Raw genomic sequence first — 19,746 nt, 5'->3', positions numbered from 1 at the left:
GGACTGGAATGATCAGCACAGGAAAGCTCTAGGAATCATTTCATGGCTGAGTTAAACGCAGATGAGGCTTTGCTTCCCTCCTCCACAGAGCACCTGTGTCTCCATGCCTCAGTGTCCTGGCCCTCTCTGTGTGTAGTATGTGCTCCATATACATGCCTTTCCCCTTTCACCTTTTCTAGTCTTTGGCTTCTTAAAACCCTCTGAGCACTATTTCCCTCTCCCTGATGAAGAACTCATTTAGACTTAATTTGTAAATTGTCTGAATATCAGAGGGCAGAGGAGGAAGATCAGTCACTCTGATTTTGTGATATGGCTTCTTTCCCCTAAAAGAACAAGTACAGCTCCTGCCTCTGCATGCTATCGAGAAAGAACTGCTGCCCTGTGTGCTCAGATAAGGAAAGTATATATTTGTTGATAACTCCTCTTCTTCCTCACCATCCTGATCACTTTTTTCAAAACTCTCCTAAATATGAGAGTTTGAATTTATTACACGTGTCTGTATGGCAGAAGGAAAAAGACAAAAATAATTTCTGGCTTGTGGCACGAGGAAAAGAGATTCCTTCCACATCTACTTTTAAACTGAAACATTCTTGATTTTAGTTGTTCTGGCAGACCTGAAAGGATTCTCCCGTCCCCCTGACCTCACTGGCGTACATGGATTGCTGCTTATTGAAAAGTAATCTTCTGTCATGGATTCTAATGGAAAAGTTTATATAAAATGTCATTCTATATATATTTACATGCATTTTTAAAACAATATTTGTTAACTGAAAACTTTGCCAGTCACATCTGAAAAAATACTGGGATTGGTTTTGGCAGTCCTGAACCTTAAAAAATAGAAAGGCGGTATTTTATAAATAGAAATTTTCTTCTTTTGCATCATGATTCTTTAAGCCTTTTTTATACATGGGCAAATATTTAGACTTTTGTCCAAAGCACTGATAGCTGGAATATTTACTTAAATCAATTCTACATGTCCTCTTGTATGATGTAGGATTGTAAGAAGAAAAAGCCCAGATATCACAAACCTGATAAGGTTTGTGATAAAGTGTGAGCACAGATGGCATTACATGTCTTCCCCCACTGCAAGGATTGTCCGCTCTGTTTCTCTGCACAGGCTTGAAATTGGTCTAGTCAAAATGGGTCTGTTTTTGTCCATGCTGGCATGGGTTTCACAGCAAATATACTTTGTCCAGAGGTGTCAAAAGTTGCTTCTAAGGAAAAGTCTTGAGCATTGATGGGTCAAAGGCACACAGTATCTGGCTGAACTCATCTCTGTTCACACCTCTGTCCACATCTCTGTGACAAGTACTTAAGGCAGCTTGGGTGATGCTGAAATAAATAGTATTAAAATTGAAAAATGATCCTTTCTGTGAGAGTCTTTCATAAAATGTGATAGAAATAGATATGGCCTGAAAGGCAACTAGAATGAGGGGGTTGAACCAGGCAATTTTCTTCTCTAGTTTGCAACCTGCTGAAGCATCGTGTCACAGTTGTATTTTAGGCAGCTCAGAAAACTAAGTCTGTGCCCTGGGGGTTGTGCTGCTTGCCTACTCCCTTCCTACAACAGGAGTCCCTGAGGATCTCCTTTCCTTGTCAAGATTGTTGTAATTGCATCATCTCCAAGGGCTTGCTCAACACTCCAGTGTACCTGTCCTTTGATAACAGTGGCATCTTTTCACTTTCCTGCTTACCACCTTGTCTTCATTGCAGAATCAGGACCAAGCTTTTTGATTATGATAATTCTTCCTTTCTAGTAGGATACTGCAATCATAAGAGACATGAGGTGAGTTTTTTAAAACTATGGTTCAACATTTAAGAACAAACAAAAAAATCCCCCAGACCCCATTGTATTGATGCTGTACAGCTGAGCAGCTGCTTTAACTTGTCTACAAGACCTGACAAGTCAGGACAAGCATTTCTATCCTGAAGGCAATGGTGATAATTCAAAAAAAGCATAGATGCTAACAAGTCCTGAGAATCAGCAGAGGCAGCATACCTCACACAGAATGCCAGTTTCTTGCTTGTGGGATATCTGACATCAGTCTGATTTAACACAGGAGCGACACACTGCCAAACTGTGCGGCAAGTTTCCTGGTAGTTTTGCAAAACCAAAGTCTTGTAGCAGAAAGGGAGACAGAACAAATGAGGTCCCACTATGAAAAACAGTTTTGGTTTGCTAATGGGGGGTGCCTCAGCAAAAGAGAACCTGGGGCCTTTGTTGCTGTCCTTCTGGTTATGGTTGTTGCCTGACTTTTGGGGCAGATGTTGGAGGAGTTGACTCATTTTCAATAATTTTTCTCAGCAATGAGAGTTCTCGCTCTGTCCTTGGCACAGTTCTTGCTATCCTATTTGGGACTTGCATGGTCCAGCTTATTCTCCCTGAATCTGTTGCCTTTCTAAATCTCAGTGTGAAGGTACTAGACTAGAAATCCTGTCCTGGGAGCATAGGCTACATCAGGCCTTCAAGAATCTGTCATGCATTGCACCCCTTCACATGCTTCTATTGTGCATCACTGTATCTCTTTTCTCCTTTACTGTGTTTTTGGCATCCTGCACTGCCATGTTCCATAGGCTGGGGGAAGGATGCCATGGGTTGACTTCCTCAGTGTGTGTCCCACTGCTGACTGTGCCCCAGCTATGCCAAGCAAACTGTCCCGCTCCCACCCCCCTCCCTTGCTCGCCCCAGATTGGAGCCCCCGAGAGGTCTTTGTCGGCCTGTTGAGAGCAGCCCCCGTTCCTCCATTCCCACATGGCGCACCCTCCCCAGCAGCCCTCTCTGCATTCAGCAGTTTGGGCTGAAAGAACCTTGGCTAATTACGCTGGGCTGAAAATTACCACTTTGCTGTGTTGTCCTGCTGCTGGGCCCATTTGTGTGGGGCCTGTAGTTAGAGGGAACAAAGTCCCCCCTGTGGAGCCAGGCAGGCCCCAAGTGTGAAGCTACAGGTACAAGCAAGAGGGGAATGAAGGGAATAATTACCAGCTTCTCCAGGTGAAAGCCCCGTTAAAACTTCAATAAGCCAATTAGGGGCCAGGGTGTGTGTGTGGGGAGAGTCTCCCCCACCTATAACTGATTCCCACCAGGCAATTAACAGAAATCATTTCACGGAGGCGAGGATAAGAAATGGCTCTTAGAAATTGTCTTGGGTTGGGGGGGCCTGAAACAGCACGACTGCTGCAGTGGTCCTCATGTACTCCAACCTCCCTGCTCACTGTGTGGCCTGAAAATGTTGGTGGGGCTAGAAGGAGAGGGAGGAGGGAGGGAAAATGGCAAAGAAAAAGGAATCGCTGGAGCTTTACACCTGGACAGGCTTTGAGAAAGTGAGGGCTGGAGTTCAGAGCTTCTTGTAAGGCTGTGTGTGGGCCCAGAGCACTGAGCACAAGGAGGCTGCTAGGTGTGGGGAAGTGGGCAAAGATCAAGCTCAGGGTGTCTTCCTCATGGGGGTAAGGGGGAAGGATAACAGGAGCAGAGTAGGGAGGAGAAACATGATGGGTGTGAAGGCTGGAAGTGGGTGTGCAGGTTGGTGAGAACTGAATGCCAAGCCCTCAGAGATCTTCCAAAGATGCATGGTAGTCTGAAGGTACAAATGGTGTCCAGTGTCTAATACTGTGCACGTATCTCATCCAGGGATCATGTTTTTCTGCTGCTCAGTCAGCAGCTTCACCTGTTCCTTCCTTTCAATTCAATCAAAAAACCCATGGAATTTTTTTAAGATGGATATTATCTGAAATTATCTTGCAACTCCTGTGTACTGTATTGCAGATGGCATGTGCAGCAGTTGGAGGTAGAGCATGCTGTCTGGTGGGTACCTCGCAGGAGTCTTGCTCACTGGTGTTTGAAAGGTTGCTCTGGGGAGTAGAGCAAGAGTAGTGCATAGATGAAGTTGCTACAGATGGCTGAGATTTCTGTAGTGATGTTGGAAGGGAGAATGTACTGTGTGAGTAAAGAAGTTTAGACCAGTTGTTATTTCGCCTGCACTTGAAAAAGAAGCAAAAAACCCAAATAAACCTTTAACTCCTCGAAACACAAATGCAACCTTAGTTACATTTTGTAACTAAGTTAAATGTTAACTTTCGTTGAATTTCTAATGTTATAGCTACTGAGCATTAAAAATGTTCTTTGAGATTTTGTTCTGGTTACCGATAAGCTGATATAACTGTGCTGTAGTGGTGTTTAACCACCTAGACTCAAACTGATCTGAAAGTCCCTGTATTTCATCTTTTTTCTTCTTTTTTTTCCTTCCTTCTCTTTCTCTGCAGAAAGCTCTTTGTGGTAGGAATAGAGAGCTGTACCTCTTGCACAGCCCAGATTCTAGACTCAGAAGTGATTTCTCAGCTGAGTCATGTTTCTTTACTATTCAGCTTCTAAGATGTAACCCCAGTGGTTGCCTGCAAAGAGAGCTCTTCTCACAGAAAAGCCTGGTGGGCATGCAAAGACAAATCAGTTTTGGCATGAGCTTTGATTTTAGATACAAGTGACTCAGATCAGTGCCTGAATTATGTTCTGGATTAAAGTTCTGTTGTGGTTAAAGAGTCTCTTTTTTCCTGTAATAACAGTAATAACTTGAACATCATTTGGAGTTTAAATCTGGTCTTGAGAGATAAGGGGTTCTTGTACAAAGACCTCTGCATGAACAAATACTTCATGCCTGGTGAGCCCAGAGGTTTGGGGAGTGAGGAAAGATGAAGATTGTTGGACATACCATGTAAATATGTATTTTACACTGTTAAAAATAGGTTATCAAGACTTTTCTTCAATAAAGGAGCAGGGTTGATGTCAAATACTTGTATAGCTACAAAGGCAATTCTGTTTGAAGTTCTGAAAAATGACAGCAGCATTGTGAAAAGCACTGTTCCAGTATTCCTCTTGTACAGGAATACTCAGGATCCTCAATCAGCTTTTATAGAGCTAATCTGAATGCTGTCCTTTTGAACACTTGCTTCTTCCTAAAGCGTGTGTCATGTAGAGTATTGGGGAAAACTATGATCCTTAGGTGTGAGCAGCCCTGGGAACATCAGGACTGTTTTGTGGATTGAATCACTAGTTTCGAATCAAGGGTATTTTCCCATTCAATGCTGAAGTGTGGAAGAGTGTGCATGTATTTGTCCTGGACAGGTCTGAAACCTTTGTCTTGATGTAACTGAGCTCAGTTTTTTTTCCAGAAATGAGGATTGTGTTCTATATCTGGTGGCTTGTTTTCACAGAACTTACCTGTACCTGCTGCAAGGCTGCTGAAGGGACAGTGATCAAGATTGCAGGTGACTTGGGCACTGAGTATGGGATGAAACTGCAAAGCAGTGAAGGCAAGATGGAAGTATCTAGGTTGGACACCTGCTAAGCAGCTTGCTAGATTAGGGGTGATTTGTCTACCATGCCAGTAATCGGGCTTTTGGGGATATTAAAAGCTTTTTCTGTTCTTCAGCCTGAGCGCTTCTGAAGTCTGGAGGAAGACATGAAGTTAGAGGCTGAGGAGGAAGGTTGGAGAGGTGAAGCTGATGTTCCCTCTACCATGAGGCATGAATACCTCATGAATACCTGCCATGAATTACCTGGGAGGCAACAGCCTCTATCTCATGAGCTGGAGTTCTGCCTCAAATGTGACGTCATGTTTCAACCCGACATCTCTACAGTGCCCTTCAGTTCAAAATGTAAACGCCTTCTTTCTGGGGACCACTTTTTAATGGTCCACTTGAGGTGGCATATGAATGAGTTATTAGTCTGTCTGTTCATGCATGTGTCACTGGTGCTCCTTGCAAGAGCACAGTATTTCCTCTAAGAGCAGTAGTGGTTGTCAGCTTTGCAGGGTTCATGGTCTTCTCTATGCATTTTGCTTTATCTTTCTGCTGAGTCCATGGTGGGTTGTGGCAAAACTCTTCTGTACCTTCTCTGTGTGACATTTATGAGGTGTATCAGGAGCACAATTTAACTCTGAGTTGACTGAGATGCCTTGGGGGTTGCTGTAGCATGGACATGAGCTCAAAGAAGTAGCAGCAAACCTGCGAGAGCTTTCCAGTCTGTTTCTGGAACAAGCCTGGCTATTTGCATTCAGCCACTGGGTCTTCTCAGCAAGGTTATTCAACAAAGATGAGGCTGTCCTGCAGTGGGATTCTTCTGCTTGCTAAGTGAGCTTTAGGTGCAACTGTCTTACCTGCTTATTTTTGTTGAATTTATGGTTACAGAATGTTGACATATAACCCAGCTGTCTTGACTTCTGAGATACTGAAGATGCTTGGTTCAGTTCTCTGGTCATCCTGCAAGAAGTACAAAGTATGACTAAAGGAACTGGTCTGGTACAGTGAAGGGGCAACACCAGCCCTGCATGACCACTCAGTCCTGGGTTTGTCCAGCATTGCCTACATCTAAGGCGGATGGTGTTTCTTACATGTTTGTGGTGCCTGCTTGCTCATAAAGAAGAAAATGCTAAACTGATGCTGTGCTGTTTGGTTTTTTTTTTCCTTGCAAATTAAATGCCTCTTGGGAAGGAGCACTTGCTTTCCTGCACTCTCTGTCTCTCTCCCTTTGTGTGTATCTGGTCTGTTAGAGAAGTCTCATGCTGGAGGTGGCGAAACTCCCTGTGCTGGGTTTCTGACCCCCTCCTCTCCCCTTCACAATGTTGTTACTGTTGCATCTGCTCTTCAGCAGGGGCTCCATCAAGTTTGTGTGACCTTAGCACTGTATTCATGTTGGAGGAGTTACCTTCCATAATGATGTCAACTGATGAGGTTGGCGGGATGGTGGCGGCCGCGATAAGACATGACATGTTCTAATGATTCGCCTTAGCGAGCTGTGTGTGTGTGTGTTGGGGGGGCACAGAGGGGCTTGGAGAGGGGAGGTGGGGGCCCCACAGGTGCCGACAAAGACTTTGACCTTTGCTGCTATAATATCAGTGTTTCACAGGCAGGGCGGTTCGGTAACCCACTTTCAGCCCATCAAAAATTGATTTAATTGCAATTTTTTCCCCCAATTAGGAGCACTGGAGCTTAACTAATTGGAGTAATAGAGAGTAATAAGGCTCTGATAAAAAGCCTTCCTCTGCCTCCTTTGTATCTTGTGTCATCGCCTGTCAGAGGTCAGAGAGCTTGCATATTCTATTAGGCAGAGTTGCCTTCATTTGTACAAATTAGTTTACCCAACAGTAATTAAAATGCCAGTGCGGGTCGGGGAGAGCTGAATACAATTGATGGGCACATTGGTGAAGGATTTGACAGCTCCGGTGGCCTCCCTTGCCAAAGCGTGTCAGTGCTGAATCAAAGGCTACACAAACCCACAGACCCGTGCGTTTAACCCGCGGCACCGTCAGCACCAACTGCTCTCTCCCTTCTCCTATCTCCCTTTTGGACTTGCTTTCTCTTCTCCTTCTTTTCTCATCTCACTTGAGACTTTTTAAAATAGATGTTTCCCATCTTTGAGCTGTCCTTTCTGTTGATCGCTTTCATAACACTGCTACCAACCCCCCATCCTGTCTCCCTTGGTTCTCCCCCTTCTCTCCACCCCCACCTTCCACATTCCCAGCTGCAGGGCTCTGTCAAGTAATAACTTCTTTGTTTCTCAGTCCAATGAGTCTCCATATATAATAGTTTCCAAAATGGAACAACGATGTCCAATTCCAGGGGGCAGGGGAGCGCGCCAGGAGGAAGGAACAGGCTCTTGCACGTGTCAAGCAATTCTGGATTTGAAATCCCTGAAGAGCAGAATAGAACTAGAGAAGCAATCTGTTTACAGTACAGGGGAAGGGCACAAGCCTGGGGAACAGGGGAGGTGTAGAGAGAAGAGGTGGAAAAGGACCTTTTACCCAGGTTCCTTCAATGAATTTGTGTTGCAGGATTCCCAGCTCAGGCAGGACTCACTCTGGAGGCTGGGTTGATAGTGGGGAAAGTATATGCTGTTCAATGTGATTTGCATTTCTGGAGCTGAGACTGTTTCCAAGCCTCAAGATAAACAACATCTTTCCAAAAGCACTGATGGGCATCTGTCCCTCTGGTTTGCTCACATCTGTCAATGGTCTGTCCAGGATGGGGTAAAGAGGGGTGCTACACAAGTCAAACTGTAGCTGGCACCTTGGGAGCAGCCATGGGATTATTGCAGCTGGTGTGTAGCCAGAGCACTACTGCTGTTGCCAGAAATACCATGGGATCTTCAACAACCACAAGTCAGTCAGATGGAGAGTTCTTGTGTTTCTTCCAACAGCACTGCCACGATGTGTGTTCTCTTTCATTTCCTGGCCCAGCTTATATTGTGGGGGGGTGATGTCTAATGAAATGCCTCTTCTGCAACACAGAGAAAGTCTGGCTTCTGGAGAAGCAGGCTCTTGATTGTTTTGTTGGGTTTTTTTCCCCCTCTTGTTTATTCATCTCCTCTCTGTCAGTAGGGAGTTTCAAATAAGAAAGACGACATCAAAGTATCAGATAAGTTGGAAGATTCCTTGTGTTGGATATCAAAAATATACTGTTTATGAAGTATGTGTGTCTCAATGCTGTGCAAAATTCTTGCCTTCCTGGTTTGGTTTTTGGCTTGGTTTTGGCTCCTAGGGGATCCCTGTGAAGACATCATGGCCTGTTATGGAATCCCTACAGTGATGCTTTTTTACCCCTTAGAAGGGCCTATTAGAGGGAGCTTGTAGTCATGGTAGCCAGCAGCTTTCAAAGGAACTGAGGGAAGCTTAGTGGGGAAGGGGCTTTACACCTCCAAGGCCATCTGGAGACTGGCCTTAGCAGTTTTCGTGGTGGATGTAGATGCATCTGATCAGTGTCAGTGTACATCAGCGTGTTGTATATACTTCAGGGAGGTGAGTCATGCCTGCATTAATATGTTTAGGGTATCCTGTACTCCCCTCTTCCCAATCTAGTCTCTCCTTAGTCTGGCTGTAGAAAGCAATGTGGGCAAAATTAATTACACTCTCTAAGCTAATAACTCAGCTTGAATTGTTTTTCTTGGGCAGCTGGCAACAATGGCTGTGAAAAAGCTGCACTTCTCTAAGTTGGAGGGTTTTCTTATGTGTGCTCTGCAAGACAAAAGAGCCTTTCTGAAGAGAGACTGAAAGAAGCAAGCCTGATAGAAGGCTTCAGCTCCACTGAAAGAAGTTTCAGAAGTTTTGGAGCCAAGCTTTATATGCTTTCCTCCAATCTGCATGTTGTTTTAGACATATGAAAGCTAACTTGTGTTGGTCTTTTGCCTGAAGTAAAACTGTTACCTCTGAGAGGTTCCCAGTTATGAGACACCTGAGGTTTCAAGGTGTGTGCCTGCAGATCATACTCAAGGTGAGGGGCCCTGTATCATGCCCTGGAATCCAGACTTTAAGGTCAGTTCACTCTCAGGCTTGAGAATTTCTCATTGGCACCACTTCTTGTGCATGTTGTCTTGTGAATGCTGCATTCTGATGCTGCAGTGAAGGTGGCCTGCTCTTGTGGGAGAAGTCTTATCTTTGCTTGCTAATGGGCTCAGGCTGTTAAAGATAAGGCCTGCAAACCTGATCCTGCTGAAGTATGAGACAAAATTCCTGTTGACTGAATAGAGTCAGCTTTACCCAGAAGAGACTTGTTTGTGGCCCTGAGGCCTGTATTTGATGCTGGAAAAAAAATCTCTTTATCTAATGCTTTTTTCTCTTTTTTTTTTTTTTTTTTTTTTTTTGTCTGAGGGGTGAGGGGTAAGGACCAAGGAGAGAAAGCTGAAGTCCAGAACTGTCAGCATGAGGGAGGATTAGACCTAGCTGTTCCTCCCACTTTTTTCTGCCTGTTGGTGTGCCTCCATGGTAATTTAGACCTGTGGCAACCATCAAAGCCTTGTGCATACCTTCTGCACAAAGGGGGTCTGTCTCCCACGTGAGGGTGTTCTCTGCTGGGACAGAGTCAGTTTGTCCCCCAAAAGAAAGATCTTAAAAACCCAATTGCCTGCTTGACTGACTCCCTGACTGCTATTATGTTTCTAACCACAGTAATTGACTTTAGTAGTTATTAATGGATTATGACTGGGGAGGGGGGACAAAACCCAACACCTAGCTTTGTAGCAGAGGGACCTCATGTCCAAAGTGCTGCTTTCCAGACATGGGGCTTGACCAACAAGCTGTCGAAGTGGGTGTCTTTGGCTTTTTTTCCTCTGAGATGGGTGACACTGGGAAAAAGGGAAATGGTCCTTGCTGTCCTGGAATATGGTAGAGAGAAGGCAGGCATCGAGCAGAAACCGTGTTTCCAAAGATGAAATGCTGCACACTTTCTTAATTGATCCTAGTGGCTGCTGCACAGCAGCAGGAATTGGATTTTCCATAGATTCTCAGACTCTGGTCGAGGATTTACATGGGGAAAAGTAACGTGAGCACCCTGCAGCACCTGTTGGGACAGTCCAGTGCTGCAGGTGCTTTGGCTGATTGCATGTGCACTGTGAATGAACCTGGAATTTTGCACATATGACATCCTGGTTGGAGACACTTTGAAATAGCTTTAGTTCTGCAGGCCTTTTCTAGCCTAAAGGGCAGCTAAGGGTCACAGAACTTGTGGGCACCTCCAGGTATGTGAATTTAGGTGGAAGGATAGAGTAAGCACAGAAGAGAGCCTTGGTAGCTGAAGCCCTTTCTATGTTCTTGTAGCTCTTTGAAATGGTTTAATGTTATCTGCTTTGCCTCTTTTGCAGAGTGTTTTGTCAGTGCTGCTTTGGCCTTATGGTTTGGAGAGGCTAGTTGCTCAGCTAAACAACAGAGATAGGAGTAGAAGGAGTCCTGAGTTCCAGTCTTGCTTCCATCTGGTCCTTCTCTGGCTTTGATTGAGTTGAGGCTGTTTACCGCTTGGCTGCTGAGTGCTTTCTTACAGCAGCAGTAGTGCTTCTCACAGAAGTCAAAGATGCTGCAAGAATTCATTCCTGGTGCAGTAGCAGCTTGCAGACACCTTGACTTCCAAAGAAAGAATGTTGTCGAGGATCAAAGAAATGTTTAAAAACTGCTTTAACTGCTATTTTTACAATCATGACATTGTTTTCTTATTTTACTTTCATCTGTAAGCTGCCAGCCCTGTGTCATACTGCAAAAGTTCTTCAGGCAAAGTGTAGAGATGGCTTTTATTTAAAGCAGATTCCATTTCCTGTATTCATGCTATCCTTGTTGCATTGACTTAAACACAGTTTTGGCATTTTATTCTTGGTAGCTGTAATAAATATGGCTTTGTGAGAGGTCATTTGTAACTTAATTAGAAGTCCTTGTATGAGCTGCTTCCTCTTATTTGGACTGAGAATGGGAAGCTGGCACAAAACAAGCAGTGTGGTGTGGAGAGCACAGCACCCATGCTCCTGATGTTTGATTTTAAGAATTTATTATGTCTTATGAACTAGCATGAGGCCAGTGGCTATCAGGTGATCTCTGGCAGCAGCATGTGCAGCAGGGGCATAGCATTGCCAAGAGGACTTTGAAATGGACTCTGCTGGAGGGTGTAAACTGAGCCAAATATTGCTGCAGGAGAGGTGTACTGCCTCTAACAGACTGTCTGAGCACTGGGGAGGGCAACCTAATCCAGCTTTGAAATTGGCCCTTCTTTGAGCAGGCTGGACCAGAGACCTCTATTCTATGATTCTTTAGGTCTGTGATGCTGCAGCCAGTTCATGATTGTACTTAGAAGTTGCCAACAAACCGAAGTGATACACGAAGTAGGAAATAACAGTACATTTTCCATGGAGTTTTTCTGCAGCTTATAGCACTGACTGTGTGTGAAACATACTGCGTACTGTACTGACTAATTTGAAAATGTTTATAGCTGTTCCTGTTCAGGTTTTCCCTTTGTATTTACTAATACATCTTTATGTCCTGCTAGTTCTCTGCAGTTGTGACCTGCTGCATCTGGGGAAGCTCAGCTAGTGAGAGTCTTGCAGCAGCTCTCCCTTTGTTGCTGCCTGTCCCTTGTGAAGTGTCGTGGGACATGCTAAAATCATCTTGACCCAGAATTCAAAGTCTGTCTTGTAACCTGTTTTTCTCTGTCTTGTTCATGCAGTTTCTTCAGAACATGAGGATTAGTAAGTGTTTCTTATTTGCTTTTTTTTTTTTTTAACAGCTCATTTGTGACGGGGACAGCCTGCTGTGGACACACGTCACCTCTGAGAATCTGGGACCTTGAGAGGTGAGTGAGCTTCCAGGTCACAGGGAGGGACTTGACAAGAAAAGTGAATAACAATACAATATTGGAAATGCTGCAAATGAGTATCATTCCTTTTGTCAATGTAGGCAAGGAGTGATACAAGATGAGATGTCTTGTGGAGTGGGGGACAAAGGAAACTGGTTTGGAAAGGCATATGTGGGGGGTGGTTCTGGTTCACTAACTTGGCTTTTCTTCTCAGCTTTTCCAGTTGATGGCACAGCCATCCTGGTTTCTTCCTATTACCTGTATACAAAATATCAAAATATCCCCATTACCCTCCTTTTCATCTGTCTCTGTTCATGCCTCCAAAAGGAGCCAAAGGAGGTGAGGAAGGTGATCCTTATCCTCCCATTCACCCATTTCTCTGTGGTGCTGAGAAGTCACCTTGTACTGGCTGGCAATTCCAGTAGCTCAAAGAGGTGAGGTGTGGCAACAGGTTATCTGTGGAAATGATTTAGGCACATTGTCTTCTCTTTGTCCTAATAAGTACTGAGGAGGTTAATTGCTGTGGCCTCTGATTTGGGGTCTTTGAGTAGTTCCTGTTCCATGAAGGTGCTGACCTTAGCAACTGGGGAAATGTTCTCAAATCTTGATGTGAGACTCAACTGCTGACAAATTTGAAGCTCTCAGCCTGGGGGTCTTAGTGTAGTGATGGACAGATAGCAAATATTTCACAGGATTATTGGAATGGCAGCCCTGCCTTCCAGGACCAGGATGCTCTGGGTAGGAGTGGCACAGCCCAGATTATCCAAAGGAGTGCTGTCAGGATTGAGGTGAGCAATGGCAGAAGGAGCCTGAGGGATTTTAGTAGAGCTGTACTTGGGGAAAGGAGGTGGAGGAGGACTGGTGTGGACACGGGGTAGGTCTGAGACCAATTGCCTTATAATCTATAATTTAAATAGTTTAAATTGTTTAAGTCAACTGTATCAAATGCAAATTTAAACCAGCTGTTTTTTCTCTGAAGTAACAAAAATATTTTGCAACAATGTATCCTACAAAGGACAAGCTGGAGCAGGAAAGAGCACCATTGCATTTAGTTATGGTGCGTGTTTCTTAGTGACCCATTCAGTGGTGCCTTTGGAGTACCCCAGAAAGACGTAGTGCTGTGCTGTGATACCCCTGCCCATCAAGTCTTCTGGCTGTTCTTGAATAGAGGCATCTGACATGAGGAGATGGGCAACCCTCTCCCCCCTGCCCCAGCCTTTCTGACAGCCTTTCCCAAGGAAGCCTGAAGAGATAATAAAGCTGTGTAGAAAATAGGATTAAGGTAATGAACAAGCACAGCGGAGTTTGATCTTTCAATAACGTAAAAGCCTGAGTGACAGGCAAATAAAAAAGCCACGGCAACCTAGGCTGCTGGGCCTCTGTTGAAATGGCTAGAGTGTCAAACTTATTCTTCCCTCTTCACCTGTCACAGCTGGAATGCACCATGCCACTGGGTCTTTTCCTCTGCAGGGACCTGTGTGTGAGCTGGTAGACTCATCAACATGTGCAGGGTAGGAGGCTGAGTAGGAAGCATGGCTGGGACTCTAGCATGTGAAGCTTGATGTCGTCATTCGTAGAAAGGGGGTAAAGAGCTATCCTTCCAGGTCTTGACTCTCCATAAACTGTTCATGTTCCCAGCAGGGCTTTGGATCCATCCTCAAAAGCTCCAGTGATTGTGAGAAGTGATCTTGCAGGGAATGCTCTGTTCCTTTGAGACTTTTGAATGTTGTCTCCCTGGTCAGACTCCAGGAATGAGAGTGTGGCATGAAAACTTGAAATCTTAGAGCCACCCACAACTTAAAAACTCCTCCTGTGCTCAATGTGTCCAGATAACATCTGGCACACAGAGCTGGGGCCTCTGAGTTAGCTGCTTTTCTTGTTCTTGTGGCCACAAAAGGGCCCAGAGGCTGACCCACAGAGGCTGAATATGGCAAGGATATTATGGCTAAGAACAGAATCCAGGTAACTTCTGTCAAAAAAAATTAGGCAGGGTAGAATGATGTGTAAGGTGTGTTCTTGAAAACCAAAGGATCCTTAGCACCACTGAGGTGTTTAGTGCTGTCCAGGATCAGTTAGTTCAGTCAGGGGAGTTTTCTTTGCGTTGGGGGATGAGTAATTAACAGTACAACAGTTTTTGTGCCATTCTCTTCCTTTGGGGTAGGTGGTCTTTTTACCCAACAGCCGAGACCTGAAACGTGCTACAAAAGGATTTAAAGCTTAAATAACCTTTTGTGTACTGATCATCTTAATTCCAGGCCAGATAAGTCCTTGGCTGGTGCTTGTCACTGTTGGTCATGGTATGTTTTGTATTTATGACCTTCTCTGTTCTCTGACCCTCGGGCAGCCATTCTCATCCCTCCAAGAGGAAGGGGATAATATCTTCACCTGTAAATATGTCCTGTGCTTTGAAAAGGGTTTGGTTGGTTTTGGTGCAGAGGAAATTTTTAGTGGGAAAAGGAAACGCCTCTTGCTGCATCCCACTTCCACAACTGTCTTTCATTTCTGACTCTGCTGAGATGATGGTGTTGGATCAAAGCCACAACAGGCAGCAACAAGCAATTGTCAAGGGAGTCTAAAGCAGGGGAATGACTGCATAATGCCAAGACACTGTCTCTGATGGCTGAAATTCCAGCTGCTGCTACACCTGGCCCTGTCTCCTGTAATGAAGGAGGATTTAGATTTTTTTCTTATGCTTTTGAAGCAGGCTAGCTGCACTTCTGGAGGACATCTCTCACCCCACACATGCTGCATTGTGCCATCTAATTGCTTTTAGATGTGGGGAAGTTGCTGTGCACTTATTCCCGCTCTGGATCAGGGTGTGTATGTGGAAGGCAGCTGTAAGTTCAGTGATTAGAGGCCTGCAAGGAGAATGGCGAGCAGTTATGGGCCACACAATACTAACCTGTGTTCTTGCATCAAGTATCAGGGCTTGCTGAATCCTTGTCCTCTTCCAAGTCCCTTTATCCTTACTTTAGTGAAGGATATGATGGCAGCTGCCCCTCTTGCAGGTCAGGTTCCTTTGCTCACTTTTGCCTTTCTCTATTCAGACTATCCTGTCTTGTTTGCCAGTGTGACTGTGTGGCTCAACAGAACAGCCACTTAATGGCAAGCAAGAGAGAAGGAAACCGTATTCAGATCCTCCTCCTCTTTCTTCTTTCTATTGCCTTTTGGAGTTTAAACGCCTTGGAAGATGAGGGTCATGCAGCACTGACAGCTCCAAGGCCAGCATTTGTCATTTGCCTGCAGAGAACTGTTGCTTCCCATGTTATTGGGGTGGTGTTGTATGTCATTAGGAGACAAATGCCCCATCTCAAGGATGCTCCTCCATAAGAGAATACTCCAGAGGTCTCTTTGCAGCAACTCTTGGAGCTATTCTGTGAAGCCTGACATTTGAAATGGACCAGTGATATGTCTCACATGGTAGTCTTCATGCTATAAACACTTTGAATGCACAGATCCTAGTGTTTTTTCCTGTGACATGACATGCTGCAGGGCATGAGAGCTGTGAAAACTGAACCAAAGTTATCTGTGCCCTGCAAGCCACCCAAATCCTCTACCTTTTAAATATCCAGTCTTTGTCCAACTCCTCCTCCCTTTTGAAGGTATTTTTGGCAGAGTGGGGATTTTGTTTGTTTGTTTTCTGGGTTTTTTTTTTTGTTGGTTTTTTTTTAAGAGCCCTCTAATTTCTTGTTCGGTTTTTCTCCCTCTTCTGAGCCCTTTGAAAGTAGCTTTATGCCGTCACTGACACCAAACTGACACTTTGCGTTTCCCCACTTCTTATCCTTTATGGCAACAGATGTTGAAATTTTGTATCCCTTTTATCTGTCCCTCTTTGCCCTCTTCCTGTAATTAGGTTTCCCTTGTTAGCAGTACAAAGTGGCCCGGTTTGCTGCCTGGCCTTTTGAGCCATTGTGTCGGAGAACATTTTTTTCCTCCTCTTTCGGAAGAGTTCCTTCCCCCTTAAGTAATAGGCAGGGTGTGGGCCAGAGCTGTGGCTTTTTCTTGTTCCTTTGTTCTCCATTTATCTCTGCCACCTTTTTCAAAGAGAGGGATAAAAAAAAAATAGAGAGTGCATGAAGGGGAAGTTACAGTGTTGCATTTCTTGACTGTCAGGCCCCCCTGCTCTTCAGGTGTTCAAGGCAGGTGCCTTTGATGTCTGCAGGTTTTGGGAAGGCGGGAGGTAGAGGATTCATGAGAGTGACTTGGGAGTGGAGGAGAAGGGAGATTCAGGTGTATGGATGGTGCTCTCAGCAGAGGGCTGGGGAGGAGTCTCAGGTTGCCAGGCAGCTGCTGAGGAGGTTAGTAATCTGTTCTGCCTATAGTGCTATTGCGCAGTGCTCTTTCTTTCCAAGAACCAGCGTGTTACCATCCTAAACAGCTGGCTTAAGTTTGCTGATGTGCTGCTACTCTATCTCTAATGTGTGTGGGTTCCTAGCTAGGTTACATCTGTCTGGGCCATGGAGGGGGCAAGAACTGAGTTGCTGTCTTTTCAACTTCTGGCTGATGTTGATCTGCATCCATTTTGGTGGCTTTTCAGAGCCCATGGAGTTAAAATTTGTGCTCCCTGTACTGGTCTTAAACAGTAAGTGTAATTTGAGAGTTAAAGCATATAGCACTGAACTGATCAGTAGTGATCAGCTGATCACTACTGATGATTTCCTGTTTAAATACAGTCCTTCTTGACTTTGTCTCCTACTGTGCTCCAGTTTTTTAATTGTGTGGAAGTAGATGAGTGAAATGAGAATCTGCAGTTCTAGTTCTTGGTTATAGTCTTGTTGAATGTTTTGAATTAAAGTTTTTCAAATAGAAGCTTGGCTCAAGGCTTCTTAGTGTTCTGCTCCTAAATAATTTCTATTGAAGAGCATTCTCTCCACAGCTTTGAATTCCAAGGTTTATACAAGTTTGAGACCTTCTAATTTAATCACCAAAGGAGCTGTTGGGTGGAGGAAGCACATATATTCAGGACTGGAGTTGCTAGATCAAAAGGGAAGGTAACTGACTCCAAGAAGTGTGGGGAGTCTGTTTCACCCAGGCATTTAAACTGGATTTATCCAGTCACAGAAGTGGGTGCATATATCTAAGAGGAGAGACAAGCAGTAGCAAATATCCTGTCACTGATAGCAGTTTCACAGGATTTGGGGAGCAGAAGAATAAATGCAGTAGATGTGGATTACTCTTTCTGGTCCTGCTTTTCTATAGATTCATATGGCAGGCATCTTTTTTTGCCAAGGAAACTCCTCCAGGTTTTGTGGGAAAGGGGCTCCCTATTCCTTTCAAACTTGCATTTCTTTCTCAGCATCTCTGTCTTGGCTGAACACAGTTTTAAATCACAATGACCAATCCAGACCTTGAGATCTTGAGTGTTGTTGGAAGCAGGACACCAGGCCTATGGCGGGCTTGAACTCATTCTGGAGAAAGCTTGCTGCTGCAGGGAGCCTCTTAAGTGGTGATTTCTTGGATGACCGTCCCTTTTAGAAGACTTTGTTGTGTTCAGAACTCTGTCTCCTGTCTATGATGGATAGCTGCAGTCTTGTCTGTGCAATGTATTCCCATGGTATGTATGTTCTCTCAAAACTGAGGCCTCGCTGTTCTTTACTGATTTTTGATTGAGTTTTGGGTTTTGTAACACTGTGTTTCTGAATTCTTCTCACGTAAGCTGGGCATCTTCTGCCTTCTTTTTGTTAAGAGGGCTTTGGTCCATCTTAACCTAAATGTAAAATCATTGTAAGAGGAGAAACATACAGGTGTTTATCCTAAATAGTTTTTTCCCCATGGCAGTCTTGGCCCTGTCTCACTAGAAAGGACCATGAGGCCAAACTCCTGCCTTTTGGATATGTGCATGTTCAGGGCATGCTGCGGCCTTTGAACCCTTGTTCAGGCATATTTATGACAAGTTTACAAGGCCCTGAACAATCAGAGAGCATGGGTGGGGGCTGGACACTCCAAGCACATCAATCAGTTTCATCCCTCTGAGCCAAAGCAAAAGTAATCTTTATTTTTCCCTGGGTTGAGAGAGAATCAACAGAGGCAAGAGAGAAGAATGGGAAGGAGTGAATGAGGAACCCCCTCTGTCACTGTCTAGTGGTAGCTCATTTAAACAGATGGCTTTGTTTTGATTTGGACTCTCCATTTTTTTGTCTCCCCACTAAAGGAGACCTGCAGAGCTCTGTCCAGAAAGGGAGCAATACAGCCGCCTGTTCCCACACAAGTGGGGCGAAAGGCGAGAGGCTTTGAGAATTCCCTGCTTCTTTTCCTCGCCTCCCTCTTTTTCTCTTCCTCCAAGAAATCACAGTTTGAGAATTCCCCCCTACTCCTCCCGTTGGAAAGAAAGACAGAGAAGACATTCTTGACATTCTTTGCAGAGAAAAGGGGTTAAATGTCTGAATTTGGGGGTCACCATGTTATACAAATTGCAATCTAATCGTTTTTACAAGAACACACGTGTGCTAAGAAAAGGAGCCATGGACAAGAAAGAAAAGGGGATAGACAACCTTTTTTGTCCTATCTTTTTTTTTTCCCTTCAAGGTTTTGGACTATTGTCATGTCCTGTCTCTCTCCCCTCCTCACCCCCGAGAGGGAGAACATTGGTTTTATAGTTAAATTGGTTCGTAAAGCAGAAGGGCTTGGTGCCATTTCTGTTTGTTTTCCCAAATAAAAGCCCCAGCAGGGTCTCTTTTGCACCTTTGTGGCTTTATTTGAAGAAACTGGCTTTTTCCCATAGCCCAGTGTGTCAGTTTATCCTCTGAACTTAACCTTACGGGAACCCGAACAACAAAAACTCACAGGGTCCCAGAGCTGGAAAGGTAAAGAAATTGTATCTTTTTATTGGACCATTTAAAACGTGTGTGGGCCAATTCAGAGAAAGCAGAAGAAAAGAAGGCAAAACTCCCTCTTCTCTCTCTCCCCTCTACACAATCTCAGACCGTCGTTGGTGTCTTTCCCCCCTACTGCCTCGAGTCCCTTCAGCTGCACTGAGGAATCAGAGAGGGGCATTTGCCCTGAAAATCACTTGAAACAGCATCTCTGAGCCATTTCACTTGGAGGTGCTCCCTCAAAATTCCCCAAGCCAATCCCACACCTACCTGCAGGAATTAGTAGCCTGGTCTAAATGCAGGGGGGGCAGCTTTGGGGTAGGATAGAAGAATAACTTGGATAAGGATCTGTGTTTCTCCCTGTGTACAATACAGATGTTATTCGGTCAAGCCTTTCCCTTCTTAGCATAAGTTGCTGCATCCCCTCAAATGCCTCAGCTGCTATTGCAAAGCACCTGGAAGAGACAGCAGCTCAGCTCTTTCCTTTGGTTTTGGTGTGCTCTCCTAATTGGGTGACAGAAATTGTGCAAATGCGGCACTTGGGATAATTATTTTTAAATATATTTGTTTTCCTTTCTCTGTTTGATACTCAAACCAAATATGCCATTGTTTGGAACTGAACAGGGTTCTTTATATCTTTTTTTTTTAAAGTATATGCTTCCCACCTGTTGTTTGGCTGAAATTTTGGTTTAGGGCTCTGTTTGGTTTCTGAATAGTTATCTGCTTATGTGCAATAGATTCTCCTCTTTGATGGATGATCACAGTTCACAGATGGGGATTCCAGAGCAAATGAATTGTCCTCAGTTTTCCACATCTCTGTTTTCAAAAGATGTTCAAA

At 44.6% G+C, this 19,746-nt stretch overlaps 1 protein-coding gene across 3 annotated transcripts in view; it reads left to right on the top strand.

The window, feature by feature from the left end:
- The window catches only part of FBXW4 (F-box and WD repeat domain containing 4), a 61,799-nt gene that overhangs the window by 34,737 nt on the left and 7,316 nt on the right, over window positions 1–19,746 (top strand). For all 3 annotated transcript variants that reach the window (XR_015289701.1, XM_086899160.1, XM_086899161.1), the window contains one exon: window positions 12,028–12,093. Coding sequence is in view for 2 of the 3 variants with exons in the window: in XM_086899160.1 (XP_086755286.1) it covers window positions 12,028–12,093 (66 nt within the window). In the remaining variant the exon portion in view is untranslated. The remainder of the gene's footprint in view (window positions 1–12,027; window positions 12,094–19,746) is intronic.

The sequence above is a fragment of the Cyanistes caeruleus genome, chromosome 8 (genome assembly GCF_971803275.1).
Source record: "Cyanistes caeruleus chromosome 8, bCyaCae1.hap1.1, whole genome shotgun sequence".
NCBI lineage: Eukaryota > Metazoa > Chordata > Aves > Passeriformes > Paridae > Cyanistes > Cyanistes caeruleus.
The sequence above is the reverse complement of the archived record's forward strand: the minus strand, read 5'-3'. Positions and strand labels throughout refer to the sequence as shown.